We start from the raw sequence: 13959 nt of genomic DNA on the forward strand, positions 1-13959 counted from the left end.
CTGCCCAGAAAATCGTCCAAGTTCGCCTCCACTTTGGTTTTGATTTTTTTTTTTTAACGAACCCAGCTCGGCTGTCACTCAAGAACCGTTTCACAAATACACCGCAATCAACCGTGGGCCGCCTTCGGCCATCGCCCTAACAAAGGAAAGGGACGATAAATCTCTCTCTCTCTTTTATTTTTAAGTGGCTCTTACAGCACCAGCGTGCAGATCTGCAACCGTCAAGAGGATCTAAATGGGAATCTAGGGCCGAGGATTCGAATCAAATCCTCAGGAAAAAAAAACAAAACAGAAAAAAGCCCTCCCATCCGTTCCCGACTCTCGGGTTGAACACACCACGCAGTGATTTTCTTTCCCGCCCTCCCCCCCCCCCCCAACCCGGGCATTCCCAACTTCCCAGCCGGAGCCGCGCAGGGCGGAGGAGAGGCGGGGGAGGGGGGGTCGGGGGGGGCGGTGGTCCAGCGCCGCGGGCGTGGCCCGCGCAGGCCCCGCCCCTCCTCCGGCGCGATGGGCGTGGCCTGCGCGGCGGCGCGTGCGCGCGCGCGCGGCGGCCCCAGGTACGCGGACAAGATGGCGGCGGCAGCGGTCGACAGCGCGATGGAGGTGGTGCCCGCGCTGGCCGACGAGGCGGCGCCCGAGCCCGCGGGCCTCAGCTGCCTGGTCAGCCTGCCCGGCGAGGTGCTGGAGTACATCCTGTGCAGCGGCTCGCTCACGGCCGCCGACATCGGCCGCGTGTCCAGCACCTGCCGGCGGCTGCGCGAGCTGTGCCAGAGCAGCGGGAAGGTGTGGAAGGAGCAGTTCCGGCTGAGGTGAGCGCGGCGCGGGCCCCCGCGGACCCCCGGCCGCGGACCCCCGGCCGCGGCCCCCTCGCCCCACGCCGCAGACAAAGGCCCTCCGGGGCCGCCCGGCCGCGCCGACCCTCGGGGCGCCCCCGCCCGCCGCGCCGCTTTGTGCTGCTGGGCCCGGGCCGGGGCCGGGCCGGGCCGGGCCGGGCGGGGCGGGGCGGGGCGGCGGCCCCCCGGGTGGGCGGCGTGACCTTGGGAGGCGCGGCCGCCCCCCGGCCCGCGTCTCCTCCTCCTCCTCCTCCTCCTCCTCCGAGCGGTCCCCGGGCCCGGAGGATGCTGCCGCCCCGCCCCGCCCCCCGCCCGCCAGCCCGTCCGGCCGGCGCTGCCTTTGTTGCGGGCGCGGGCCGGGCCAGGCGGGCCCGGGTGGGCGGCGGGGCGCGGGGGCCAAGGTCACCCGGTGGGCGCGGCTCAGGGGGTGCGTGTGTCCCGCCCCGCCCGCAGGTGGCCGTCCCTGATGAAGCACTACAGCCCCACCGACTACGTCAATTGGCTGGAGGAGTATAAAGTTCGGCAGAAAGCGGGGCTCGAGGCGCGCAAGATCGTCGCCTCCTTCTCCAAGCGCTTCTTCTCCGAGCACGTAAGGCTGTGCCCGCGCGGGCCCTCCTGCTCCTGCTCCTGCTCCTCCTCCTCCTCCTCCTCCTCCTCCTCCTCCTCCTCCTCCTCCTCCTCCTCTTGCTCCTGCTCCTGCTCCTGCTCCTGCGCCCGTCCCCTCCCCCTCCGCCGCCCGTGGCTGGCCGCAAGAGTCATTGTGTCCTTTTTTCCCCCCTCCTCTCGGCGACAGAATGAAGCCATTTGTGCCCGCAGCCTCCCTTCCCTTCCCTTCCCTTCCCTTCGCGACGCGCGGCGGCGGCGGCCGGGGAGGGGGTGGGCTGCGGCGCAGGGGGGGGCGCCGCCACCGCAGCCTTGGGGGGCCCCTGGGCGCCCCGCCTGGCCTGGGAGGGGCTGGCAGGGGCCGGGCCTGGGTGTGCGCAGAGCTGGGCGGGTGGGCGGGAGTATGGGGATACCCGGCGGCGCCCCCAGTTGTTGCCCGCCCCCTCCCCCACCAGCCGGGTTCTTCACCTGGCGTTGCGCATTTGTTAGGGTAACTTGGAAGGTTCAAGACACGCTTTCGGGATCCGCTTTATTTGTTAGGGTTGAAGGCTGAGTTATTGTGGTGGGGGGCCACACCCGGCGGCGGTGCTCAGGGAGCACTCCTGGCTCTGGGCTTTGGGGGGACCATCGCGGGTGCGGGGGGGATTGAGACCTGCTGGGCCAGTGCCAGGCCAGCGACCTCCCCCTCCTGGGCCGCTGTGGCTTCCCAATCAGATTGTCCCTGTTGGCTGCTCCTGATGGGGATGGGGGTGGGGGTGGGTTTCTTTCTTTTTTAAATGTTGGCTGAAATGCAGGGGGCTTGGGTGTGCTGCTTGGTGTTCCTTGCAGGGAGAAGTTTCTGTAGTAGGTTGTGAGACTTGAAGTACTGCTGTGAACTCTGGAAAGATCCCCTGCTCCTAGTTGGCGGTTGTTGTTGTTGTTGCTTTTTTGTCTGGGGGCCACGCCCAGCATGCACTAGACCCAGCCCGGTGCTGGGGGTGGAACACGGAGGCACCTATGAACCCTGCGTTTGGCTAGGCTGTTGTGTATGTTTCCCCCCCCCCTCTGGCCCCATACCAATTTTAATATTTTTTGATGAAACCCAGGGCTTTATACATGAAAACATGCGCTCGGCCACTAGATTACCTCCCCAGCCTTTAAGTTAAATTTATTTGATGGAGGTCTAGAAAACAGACCCTCTGATTTGATTTAATGGAGATTCTGTCTTATCGAATACTTACAATTAATGGAGTCAGTCATTTGAAACGTTTTTTAGAGGCTTTTTTTCTTTTAGTTTCAAAAGGGGAAATTTGAACATTGAACAAATTTGAACCTATTCCTCTATGGAGAACAAAAATAGATCATTCCTTTGTATAATTCATTTCTACAAATAAATTTTTTGGAGGGCCACACCCGGCAGTGCTCAGGGCTTACTCATAGCTCTTTATTCGTGGATCACTCCTGGCGGGCTCAGGGGACCATCTGGGGTGCCAGGGGTTGAACCCAGATCAGCCACGTGCAAGGCAAGAGCATTAACTGGCCGTACAAATAAATTTTAATGTAAGAATGAACCTCTGGATAGAATAAACTGTAAACCAACTAAAAGCAATCATAGTCACGAGATTCAGATACTGGCGTAAATGTCGTTGCACACACATATTTTAGTCGTTTTGTTTTGGGGCCTGCCATACGTGACGATGCTCAGGGGTTCCTCCTGGCTCTGCACTCAGGAATTACTCCTGGCGATGCTGGGGGACCCCACGGACTGATGCCCTCCCTGCTGGACTGTCTCTCTGGCGCCATATAGTTCAGCCTTTGTTGTGTTTGATGCTCTTGGGTTTTGCTTCATGATTGCGGCCTCTGCTTGTAGCCTAGGGTTTTTACACATTCATAATGGCCTCTATCGAATAGTGGTGAATTTGTGTGTGTGTGTGTGTGTGTGTGTGTGTGTGTGTGTTTTCCCTTTGTTTCTTCCATCCTGAACTACTGTGTCCAGGACGTTGGATAGACCAGGAGTCTGCTTGAGATTGATTTGTGGGTGGGCGATTCCTTCAGTCATCTGAAGGCTGATTGGTGCATGGCTGATTCCCTTGTGCTCCTGTGGGCTCTGCGTCCTCACAGGTTGGCATAAAATTTTCCTGTCTACTTTTAAAGAAAAATGGGGGAAGTGATACATTTTCAGTGGAGGTGTTGAGTGTCCCTACGGTTTCCAATGGCAGAAGGGAAAAACTGCGCAGGCGCTGAGTTGCCCGAACCCTGGGCCAGCCTCTCGTAGTCGTGGGCCACAACGGCGTGGAAACGGCCTCTGTGGATTAGTAGGAAAGCTGGCAGGGCCCACTCTGCCTTCAGAGAGGCTGCCTGCCCCGGGAGTGTCAGTCTGTGGAAATGGGACAGCGAGATCCCAACAAAACGTCCTGCGTGTCGCCTGCCCCCTGTGGTGTGGACGGTGGCGCTGGGCAGTGAAGGGGCACCCTCGCGCCGGGGGGCCTGGAGGAGTTGCAGCAGCGTCCTGCCGGCCTTGTGACTGAAGTGTGTGTCTCTGTCCACCCCGTAGGTCCCTTGTAACGGTTTTAGTGACATTGAGAATCTTGAGGGACCAGAGATATTTTTTGAGGATGAACTGGTATGCATCCTGAATATGGAAGGAAGGTAAGTCAGTTTATTAGAGATTGCTTTTATTTCTTTTAATCATGGCTCTAGAATTAATTGCTGTTGTTTGTGTGTAAGCTGAGTGCTGGGACACGTGTTTCCAAATAATTTGTCTTGTCATAGTTTTGAAAAAATCTGTAGATGGTAAGGGAAATATAAGTGATATGTGAGATAGGTTGAGACCTAAAGAAGGCTTGCAGAAAATTGCTTTGGAAAGAAAAGAGAATTAGTATTTAAATATGCAGTGGGTCAGATCTGTGCTTGATGTAACTCTGTGTCATCGATAATAAAAATGACCCTTTATATTCACCTCTCTGCCCACCATCACCAGATTTATCTGTCGGAAATTCAATTTTATAAAATCTTTTTTCTTAAATATGTCTTAATGGATGAGTTTCTCAGAACTGGTACCAAAAGAATAATATTTTGGTCATGAGCATTAAAAGTACTTGAATATTCCGATCAAGAGAAATCCACTATCTCTTGGTTATTGCTTAAAATTTGTTATGTCATATCTTTTGCCGGGAAAGGTAATTTCTTCTTATCAAAAGATAACATCCAGCTTAATTTCATCTGTTACATTTTTCTGCTCTGAGCTGAAGAGATCGTACACCTGGTAAGGCGCTTGCCTTGCACGTGGTTGATCTGGGCTCAATCCCCAGCATCCCTTATGAACCCCTGAGCATCACCGAGCGTGACCCAAAGACAAAAAAGAGTTTCTGCTCTGAAAGTTCTGGAAACTTTACTAGTGGTGGGAGTAAGGCTGCTGTCAGTTCCTTATCTCCTTAGGAGAGATTATTGTGAAATGAGTTACAAATAAGACATAAGATACTTTCTTTCCTTAATGAGGTTTAAGGGAGACATGCTTAAGTATGTCACTGAAACTCAACTGTAGGGCGAAGTAAGATGTGTCTCTATTCTTGGCCTTGGATGAGTTCAGATGTAGACAGGTCATTTTTCTGTTTCTATTTTGGTTTATTTATAAATGAATTGAAGTATGATCTAATAGTCAGTATTGTGTAGCCTTAAAAATAAAAGCTGACCTGTCTTACGTGCACGTATTTTCTAAGTGCATAAAGGTGCCGTTGGACACGCTGTGTTTATTGGTTTTGATTTGATCCTTGCAGATGGTGCTTTTGCTATCTGTCCCTGCTCTTTCCGTTCTGTCGGCCTTCCCTGATCCCGCTCCTGGAATTAGCGGTGACATTTAGCTTATATCCTTCCATGCGAATATATGCTGAAACATTTGGAGATGAAGGCGGATCATGATTATTTTTTAAGTCAGCCATGTTTAATCAGAAGTTTTAGCCCCTTAACCTCCAAGTGGCAGATCCATATTTTATGAAATGTTACAAAATAGGTACTTTTGAGATCTTCACTCTAGGTGTAGCAGTGACGGGGGCGCAGGGAAAGAGGACAGGTTTAAGGTGCTTGTACTTTGCTCAACGGCTGGTCCCAGTTGGGTCCTGGTCCCTTGAGTATTGAGCATTGGTGGGTGCAGCCCTGTGGGCCCCTGAGCCACACCTGGTGGTCTGGTGTTCCGAGCACCGTGGGGCTAACCAGTACTGCATCCCTGGCCCTTGCTCTGAATAGACAGCCCTCCCACACACACTCCAGACCCGGTAGGCCACCCCTGAAAGAGAATTCCTGCCCTGATTATTGATTGAAAAGTCGGATTCACTTTTGAAAACGATTGCATACTATATTATAGTATTTACTATAACCGTCCGTCTGCATACAGATGGGTAACCACTGTCTTCTACATTTTTTTTTGGTTACTGTGAAGTAACTAAACGTGATGTTTCTAGGGAGTTTGTTTCCAAGTAATCAAGTCCTAGGAATAGGGTTTCTGGGCATGACTGTAGAACCTGATTGAAAAGCTAAGTAAGATACATGCCCTTCAGTGGGAAGACTTAGTCCTTCTAAGGCTAACACAGGAGCCCGGTTGTATTCCACGAGGATCCTGGGGGCTTAGGAAGAGGAGACTTGGTGATGTTCCTGTTCGTCGTTGTGCTCTAGTAGGCAGTGCCGAGGGCTCCTCCTGTCTTGGTGCCTGGGGACCGTGTGGTGCTGGGAATTGAACCCAGGCCTGGCATGTGCAAAGAGCAAGTGCTCCACACCCGGCCAGGCTCGGACTCTTGCTGCTTTGTGCTCTAGAGTGCCTCCTGGCACTGCTCATGGTAACAGGGCTGGAACTGGGGGGCTGGCAGGTTGCAGGATGAGTGCCTCCCCCCTGTGCTCTCTTGGGCCCCTTGGTGTTTTAATTGGATAATACTGTCATAAAGTACGTGCAGAAGAGGAAACTCTTAACAGATGCTCGATTTTTTTTTTCTTTTTTGGGTCATATCTGGCGATGCATAGGGGTTACTGTAACCTGGCTCTGCACTCAGGAATTACTCCTGGAGGTGAACCTGGGTCGGCCGCATGCAAGGCAAATGCCCTACCCGCTGTGCTGTCACTCCAGCCCCTCAATATTTTAAAAAAAATTATTATCATAGGAAAAAATACTGTATTACAAATCTACAACCTAGGGCCAGAGTTCCCAGATATTGGGCCTGCTGCCACCTTTTGGAAAACCTTTTCCCCCAAAATACCACATAGCATGCGCTGAGACCTGTCTTCTCTGTGCTGCAGTCACAGTGTCTCTGTGGAGCCTAGGTTGGGTCCCCAGCACCAAGTGAACCCCCGAGTTCCTCAGGGAGCAACTGCGTGTGATCCCAAACAAATAAGAAAGTGACATACGCCCCTCCCCATTGCCCTTGAGACTGCTGCAGCCCCTCCCTCACCCCAGCTTCCTGGGAGGTGGGTGGTGTCTGACCCTTTTTGGGAAACACTGATCTAGGCTGAACCTTATTACCCACGACTGGTCTGGCAAAAGCAGGAAAAGGATGCAGACAGCTTTCTTCTTTCTGAGCAAAGAAATCATAGTAGAATTCTTTCTCTCTCTAAGAAAAAATGGAAACGTAGAAAAAGGATCAGAAGAAGCCATTCACCTGTGGGCAGATCCAAGTGGCATCGATCCTGTTTCAGAGACCTTTAAAATCCACTTCAGGGGCTGGAGCAATAGCACAGCGGGTAGGGTATTTGCCTTGCACATGGCCAACCCGGGTTTGAGTCCCAGCATCCCATATGGTCCCCTGAGCACCGCCAGGGGTGATTCCTGAGTGCAGAAGGAGCCCCTGTGCATCGCTAGGTGTGACCCAAAAAGCAAAAAAAAAAAAAAAAAAAAATCCACTTCAGGAAAAGATTAAGGTGCCAGGGTTGTGGCTTGGCCGTAGAGTTCATACCTCATACGTGTGAGACCCTGCAATGCCACACAAAAATAGCAGTGCCTACTGCCTCTGTTTATTGAAGGGGGAGAGAGCATGCACGGCCCATTAAGACGTAGGTCAGTGGAATCAGTTCAGAGATAAATGTCATTAATATGTAACTACTGGCCTGCTATTTTGGACCTAAAACAGGTTTTGGGTTTTCGTTATTGTTGTTGTTTTTAGTTTGTTTTTTTGTTTGTTTTTAGGCTGTTTTTGTTTTCACAAAAAGAATATTCTTTTTGTGAAACAAGATAGTTTTTTTTTCTTTTTTGGGGTCACACCTGGCGATGCACAGGGGTTACTCCTGGCTCTGCACTGAAGAATTAATCCTGGCAGTGCTCGGGGGACCCTTTGGGATGCTGGGAATCAAACCCGGGTGAGCCGCATGCAAGGCAAAAGCCCTGCCTGCTGTGCTATCGCTCTAGCCTGGATTTTATTGAACAACAACTTGCTTAGAAATATGTCAGAGGAGAAAAGGAGGAGAAATATGTGTTCAAGAGAACATAAGCTTCTCCAGAGTAGAAATACAGAGTCGGGCATAGAAAAGTAGAGATAAGGAAGTGAAATACGCATTCAAGGGAGAACACAGGCTTGGGAGCCAAATAAGGAATATTCTTGCTTAATTTTTTAAAAAATAGCTCTTTCGCAGTCCCTTTGTTTTTAGATTGTTGTGGGGGCCCTCCATGGCAGTGATAAGAGGTATGGGGAATCAGGCCCATTACAAGGGAACCCTCTCTCGCCCACATGAGAGATGATGTCTTAGAAGGGCCCGTGCTGTGCTGAAGACAGACTCTGTGGCCAACAGTGAAATGGGTTTCAGCAGTGGGAATTAGAGACAGAAGTCCTTGGGGGCCTTTGAGCAGAAAGGATGTGGGGAACTTGCAGAGGTCACAGAGACAAACAGCAGGTAGGACTGATCCCCAGCATCCCATATGGTCCCCCCAAGCACTGCCTGGAGTGATCCCTGAGTGCAGAGCCAGGGGTCAGCCTGAGCACCGCCTGGATATGGCCCAAAGACAAAAACAAGCAAAAGATTAGGAAACTTTTAAGAGAGAGAAAAATCAGAATATCAGAAGACTTTTCAGCAGCAAAGCCCTATGCCAGAGGCAGTGGAAAAGTATAGTTTGAAGATGCTCAGAGATCGCAAATGTTCAGCCAAGAATTTTTGCTTCCCCCTGAACTGAGCCCCAGGTGTCAAGGCTGTAGACAGACAGACTTATCTTTGAGCTCGCAGATGAATGCCGAACAGTCACCCGGACACTGGCATGGGATTTGAGGTGCATCTTGAAGAAGTGTTTGCTCATTTGGTGAAATCCAGAGGGCAGTTGATAAGGGAGAAAGGATTGTGTGATGTCCGAACCCTGATGGTGCAGGCACAGAGCACTGTTGAAAATGAGCAGGGGAGCTTGCCTGGCACGTGGCCCACCTGGGTTCCATTCCAGGCACTGTCTATGGCCCCCTGAGTCTGCCAGTAGTGACCCCTGAGCACAGAGCTAAGAGTAAGCCCTGAGCACTGCCAGGTGTGGCCCAAACCCAAGCGAGTGGAGAGCTACGTGAGCTGTCAGTTGTTCGTGGTCTTCAAGATGATGAGAACGCTGGTCTCCTTACTGGTCTGTAGCATGTGTGGTTGGGCTTTATGTGACTTTGGAGAAGCGTGTGCAGTCAGGTGGCGCCTAGGTCCAGGTCTACTGGAATGATGGGCTGGACACAGGGATGACAGGGAGGGGAAGCAAGGGGCTCCCAGTCAAGTCAGAACTATAGGAGCAGTAGGAGGGGCCGGGACTATGGGACCGGGAGTCCAGGCGGGGAAGCCTGTCTGCAGGACGAAGTGGGCGCTGCGGGTCTGAGTCCCCGCGAGGCCCAGGGGTGCGTGGGAGGCCAGTAGAGCTCCAGCACGGGCGAGGCCACTGGCCGGGATCGTCTTTCCCCCAGAGACCCCATCAGCACCCCTAACTTTTCAGATTGCTGTGAATTTCCCTTTCAGACGTCTGACGCTAACTAAGCACATACTGTTTCTTGAATTTCACTCCGAGTCATTTAATGTCTCGTTACTGCCGCAGAGTCCTAAACTGTGTTGTTTGCCTCGCTGGCAAGGAGGACTGTGTGATCATAAACCATTTCTGTTTTTCTGCATAAGTATACTCTTGGACTTGGTGTGGTCTGTGTGAAGTGGAAAAGTAGATACTTGGAAGCTTTAATGATGTAATTCTGTATCGACATTGTTTTCTTCCAGAAAAGCCTTGACCTGGAAATACTATGCCAAAAAAATCCTTTACTACTTACGGCAGCAGAAAATTTTAAATAATCTTAAGGCTTTCCTTCAGCAGCCTGATGACTATGAATCATACCTTGAAGGTAAGGTTTTAACAAAGACCAGCTAAGTGGGCACCCGGAGCAGTGGAAGGGACGGTCCCCGATGAGAAGGCCGTGCAGGTCCTCTCCCGGGTCCTGGAGGCTGGGTGTGATCGTCTGGGCAGTTTGGAAGGTGCTAGTCGCTGGCGTTGAGGCCAAGGCCTGGTCTTCCCTGAAGCTGCCGCCTCGGTTCGGAGCAGGAGACTGATTTTGAGCTTGTGAGCTGCATCTCCCAAGTCTCCGCTCTGAGCCATCGTCTCCGAGTCGGGAATAAATATGTCGAGTTCTGGCTCCCTGCACCACGGGCGCAGCCCTGAGCCTCTGGTTGAAGTTTAATGAGGACAGAATGTTCCTGCGCGGCAGCGCGCCTGCTTATCCTAATGAGAAGCGAGGGGGAGAGGAGTCAGGTGGACGGGGAAGATGATGGCGGTGACTTTTTGTTCCTGCCACGCTGAATAAGAACAAAATGTAACTTAATTAAAAAAATAAAAAACATGTAAAAGTTCCCCTCGCACAAACACTCCCATAAATTACGGCCGTGCACTACAGATGTGGCTGACACTCGGCTCCCAGGAGTGATGTGTCCACCCTCCAGGCCAGCTCTCCAGCATCGGCCACGCTGCTCTCCTGAGCATCCCCCCTGCCCCTCCCAGCAGCCAGTGCCGGCAGGTCCTGTCTGAAACCCAGGACGGGTTCCCCTCCTCCGTGGGACTCCTGAATGCGGCCTGCTTGTTTTCCTTTTTTTTTTTTTAAGTCTGCCTGCTCTTCAGTGCCCCCCATGACCTGACCATCCTTCTAACTCTGACCCTTGGCCCATCCACCTCCAAAATGTCTCGTTCGCACCAGCCAGGCCGCCGGCCCCAGTGGTACCCTGAAGATGCATCCTACCTGGCCCTGCGTCCCAGTTCCTGGTACCCCTCGTCCTTTGAATTCTGCCTTTGTTCTCCTCGCCCTGCAGAGTTCAGTTGAAAGCCACAGCCAGTAAGTGTGTGTCTCTCACGAGTACAATGCCTGCAGTTTTTACTGCCACCCAAGCATTGATTCGAAAACACTCCTACGTGGTCCCAACCTGTGTGTGCAGATTACTCCTTCCGGGAGTCACCGAGTTTCTCGTGCTCTCTCGTTGCCATCCGTGCATACTCCACATTTTACCTCTGCCTGTGTCAAAGGCTTGTAACATCCAAAAGGGAGTGAAAAATCTTTCTGTTCACTAAACAACAACAAAAAGCCTTTTCCCCACCCTGGAATCCTCTCATCCGCTTATTCAGATCGAGCCATCCTACCTGCAGTTTATTCCACCCTCAAGAACAGTTTGTTAAGGTTTGTTTTCAGTAGCTTGTTTCTGAAACGGGCATCACTTTCATCTTCCAAGTGATTCTACTTTTCAAGTGACCCATCAAAGGTCTTACTATGCTCCAAAGGTGTTAACAGCATTGGGAAGGCATTGGATGTTTGTGAGTAGTTGAGGGGTCGGAAGCCGATTCTGGGGTTTGGTCCTTGATAGACCCCACTGGAACACTCGGGCACCCTGACAGAGGCAGTGGGCTGAGTGAAGTGCCGCGTGAGTTCTTGGCCTGCATGTGGGCGACCTGAGGCCGCGGGGCCTCCGGCCACTTGATGCCCCTCCTCCAACTTGCCCCTCCTGCAGCATAAGAGAGTTACTGTCCCTTAAATCTGAGATCCCCTAAATTTAAAATGACGCTCCAGCCTCCCCAGTGAAAGTGTTTCACAGTCAAATGATCCAGAGCGTTGTTGCTGCTTGCGCATGTGCTCAGGACAGCGAAGGTTGGTGGTAATGTATTCTGACTGCGGGAGTTTTGTTGGGGACCACCCTTGTGGATTCTCGGGGCTTACTCCTGGCTCTGTGCTCGGGGGAGCATCTGCAGCTCAGGGCTTGCCCCTGGGTCAGCCACATACCGGGCAGACACAAAGCTCTCTACGGTCTCTCCAGCCCAAGAGGTTATGTCAGTGGACATCATCTCCCATTTGCTTGGTACATCTTTGTCGCTGTCGGGTTTTTGGAAGTGAGCGCTGGCAAGATGGAATGGGATTAAGAGGCTTGCTTCATCCTTGGGCCCCGGGTTCAAATCTTCAGTCAGTCCTGAGCATAGAGCCAGCTGGAAATAGCCGTGAGAACAGTTGATACAGTTACTCCAAGGACCTTTCACTGACTGGCCCTTCAGAGAGCTGTAGGTCCTTAAGATGGCCCATCTGCTATTGGAGACTTTGTAGCTATTTTGGGTTTTTTTCTTCCCCTTTTAATAAAGGAAATGCTTCACACCATGAGGATTTTTCAGAGTTTTTCGATTTTGAACTATTTAAGAGAATTAGAGAGGGAGACCAGGGACCAGATGAGCTCTCCCTTATAAACTCTTACTTCTCCTGGTAACAGATTAAGGGGACGTACCATGTTGCCCTTGACTCTTTGATTCCATGACCCCAGAGAGGTTTGATATATTTTTTTTAAAAAAGTGTGAATCGTCAGCTCCTCTGTTATGCAACTTTGTGCGGGAACAGCAAGGCCTGGCACCCGGGCCGGGAAGTTTGCCCAGTGGGCTGCAGTGAAGGGCTGTGTCCTGGGGCAAAGGGCAGCCTGGCCTGAGCAGGGAGCAGATTGAAGCTGACGCGTGCCTTGTGTCCTCCCCAGGAGCTGTGTACATTGACCAGTACTGCAATCCTCTCTCCAACATCAGCCTCAAGGACATCCAGGCGCAGATCGACGGCATCGTCGAGCTGGTTTGCAAAACTCTGCGGGGCATCAACAGCCGCCACCCCAGTCTGGCCTTCAAGGCAGGTGTGGCATTGCTCTGGACCCGGCCCTGCGTGCCAGGGGGACGCCTCGCGGAGTTGGCGCACTTGAAACATTCTGCCGCGTGTCCCCCTTCTCTGGCCCCAGCGACGCCCAGGCGTGTGCCTCCCGCCCAGGCAGCGTAGACAGGACTCTAAAGACCCCCGTGTGCACAGTGCTCTGTCTGCTAGACTGACGCCTCCCAGCAGTCCCTGTGCTTGTGTCCTCAGAGTAGATCTCTGTGTTCCAGGTGAATCCTCCATGATCATGGAGATCGAGCTCCAGAGTCAGGTGCTGGACGCCATGAACTACGTCCTGTACGACCAGCTAAAGTTCAAGGGGAATCGGATGGATTATTACAATGCCCTGAACCTGTACATGCACCAGGTGGGTGCCGGGCACATGCGGACAGGGCAGGCACTGAGCTTTCGTCGGGAAGGTGTGAAGACTAGTCGCTCCGTTCACCTCTCCTTATCATCGAAATTCATTCTTGCCTCTGCTGTTTGAGTATTGCTGTGGGTTTCCCTCCATGGAGAGTGGTTTGTCATGAAAAGCCCAAAGATAGATTCCGGACTAGAAATAGGAATTCCTTGGACTTGGTTGAGTCCGTTGGTGTTGTCTGATGGGCACAGGCGTTGTTTCCCCCGTGGCCCCCTTGTCCTGTCTGTTCTGTCACTCTGCAGGCTGCTTGCATTTTCTTTCGTGTCGTTTACACACTTTCCATGAACCTGCCTTACATCCCTCCTGTGAGAAGGGGCCTGGGCGCCTCGGGTCCGCACGCTGTGGAAGGCAGCTGGCACCTTCCTTTGGCTCTCACGGGCCAGTGCTCTGTCCTGATGGCTGGGCTCTGCCATTGTAAAGGGACGGGGCAGACAGCACAGTAGTCGTGAGTGTGGCCACGTTCTAATGGAACTTGGTGTGGAGCCGTGTGAGTTTCCTGTGTCAGGAACTAGTACTCTTTGAAAATGTGTGTGTCTATATATAATGTGTATACACGTATATGTTTAAAAAGAAAGGTCAAGCTCTCCTAAACATAGAGAAACGAGAGGTGGGTGAGTTTGGCCTGTGGAGTTGGCTGCTCCCCGCCGTAAGTGAGGCGGGTACTCAGCCCTGTCCTTCACGGCCCGGCATCATGCAGGCGCTGCAGGTGCCGCTGGCGCAGCTGGGGCTCGTCTCCGAGAAGCTCAGGGACTTTTTATTTTCCTCTAGGTTTTGATCCGCAGAACGGGGATCCCGATCAGCATGTCTCTGCTCTACTTGACAATCGCCCGGCAGTTGGGGGTCCCGCTGGAGCCGGTCAACTTCCCCAGTCACTTCTTACTGCGGTGGTGCCAGGGTGCAGAAGGGTGAGCTGCCAGGGCCCGGGCGCAGAGCGGGCGGGCTGGGCCGACGCAGTGCTCCCCTGTGGCTGCCTCTGACCCAGCAGTTACCTGGGAGTGAGATG

The 13959-nt window shown here is 52.8% G+C and overlaps 1 protein-coding gene across 2 annotated transcripts in view; it reads left to right on the forward strand.

Moving 5' to 3' along the window:
* Window positions 1-541: 541 nt before the first annotated feature.
* Window positions 542-13959, forward strand: part of FBXO21 (F-box protein 21) — a 28498-nt gene continuing 15080 nt past the window's right edge. For both annotated transcript variants that reach the window (XM_056131057.1, XM_056131058.1), the window contains exons 1-7: window positions 542-809; window positions 1287-1422; window positions 3970-4064; window positions 9609-9730; window positions 12375-12521; window positions 12766-12902; window positions 13725-13861. In XM_056131057.1, coding sequence (XP_055987032.1) covers window positions 571-809; window positions 1287-1422; window positions 3970-4064; window positions 9609-9730; window positions 12375-12521; window positions 12766-12902; window positions 13725-13861 — 1013 coding nt within the window. In that variant the 5' untranslated portion in view covers window positions 542-570. The remainder of the gene's footprint in view (window positions 810-1286; window positions 1423-3969; window positions 4065-9608; window positions 9731-12374; window positions 12522-12765; window positions 12903-13724; window positions 13862-13959) is intronic.

The sequence above is a fragment of the Sorex fumeus genome, unplaced genomic scaffold (assembly GCF_029834395.1).
Source record: "Sorex fumeus unplaced genomic scaffold, SorFum_2.1 ptg000083l, whole genome shotgun sequence".
Taxonomy (NCBI): Eukaryota; Metazoa; Chordata; class Mammalia; order Eulipotyphla; family Soricidae; genus Sorex; species Sorex fumeus.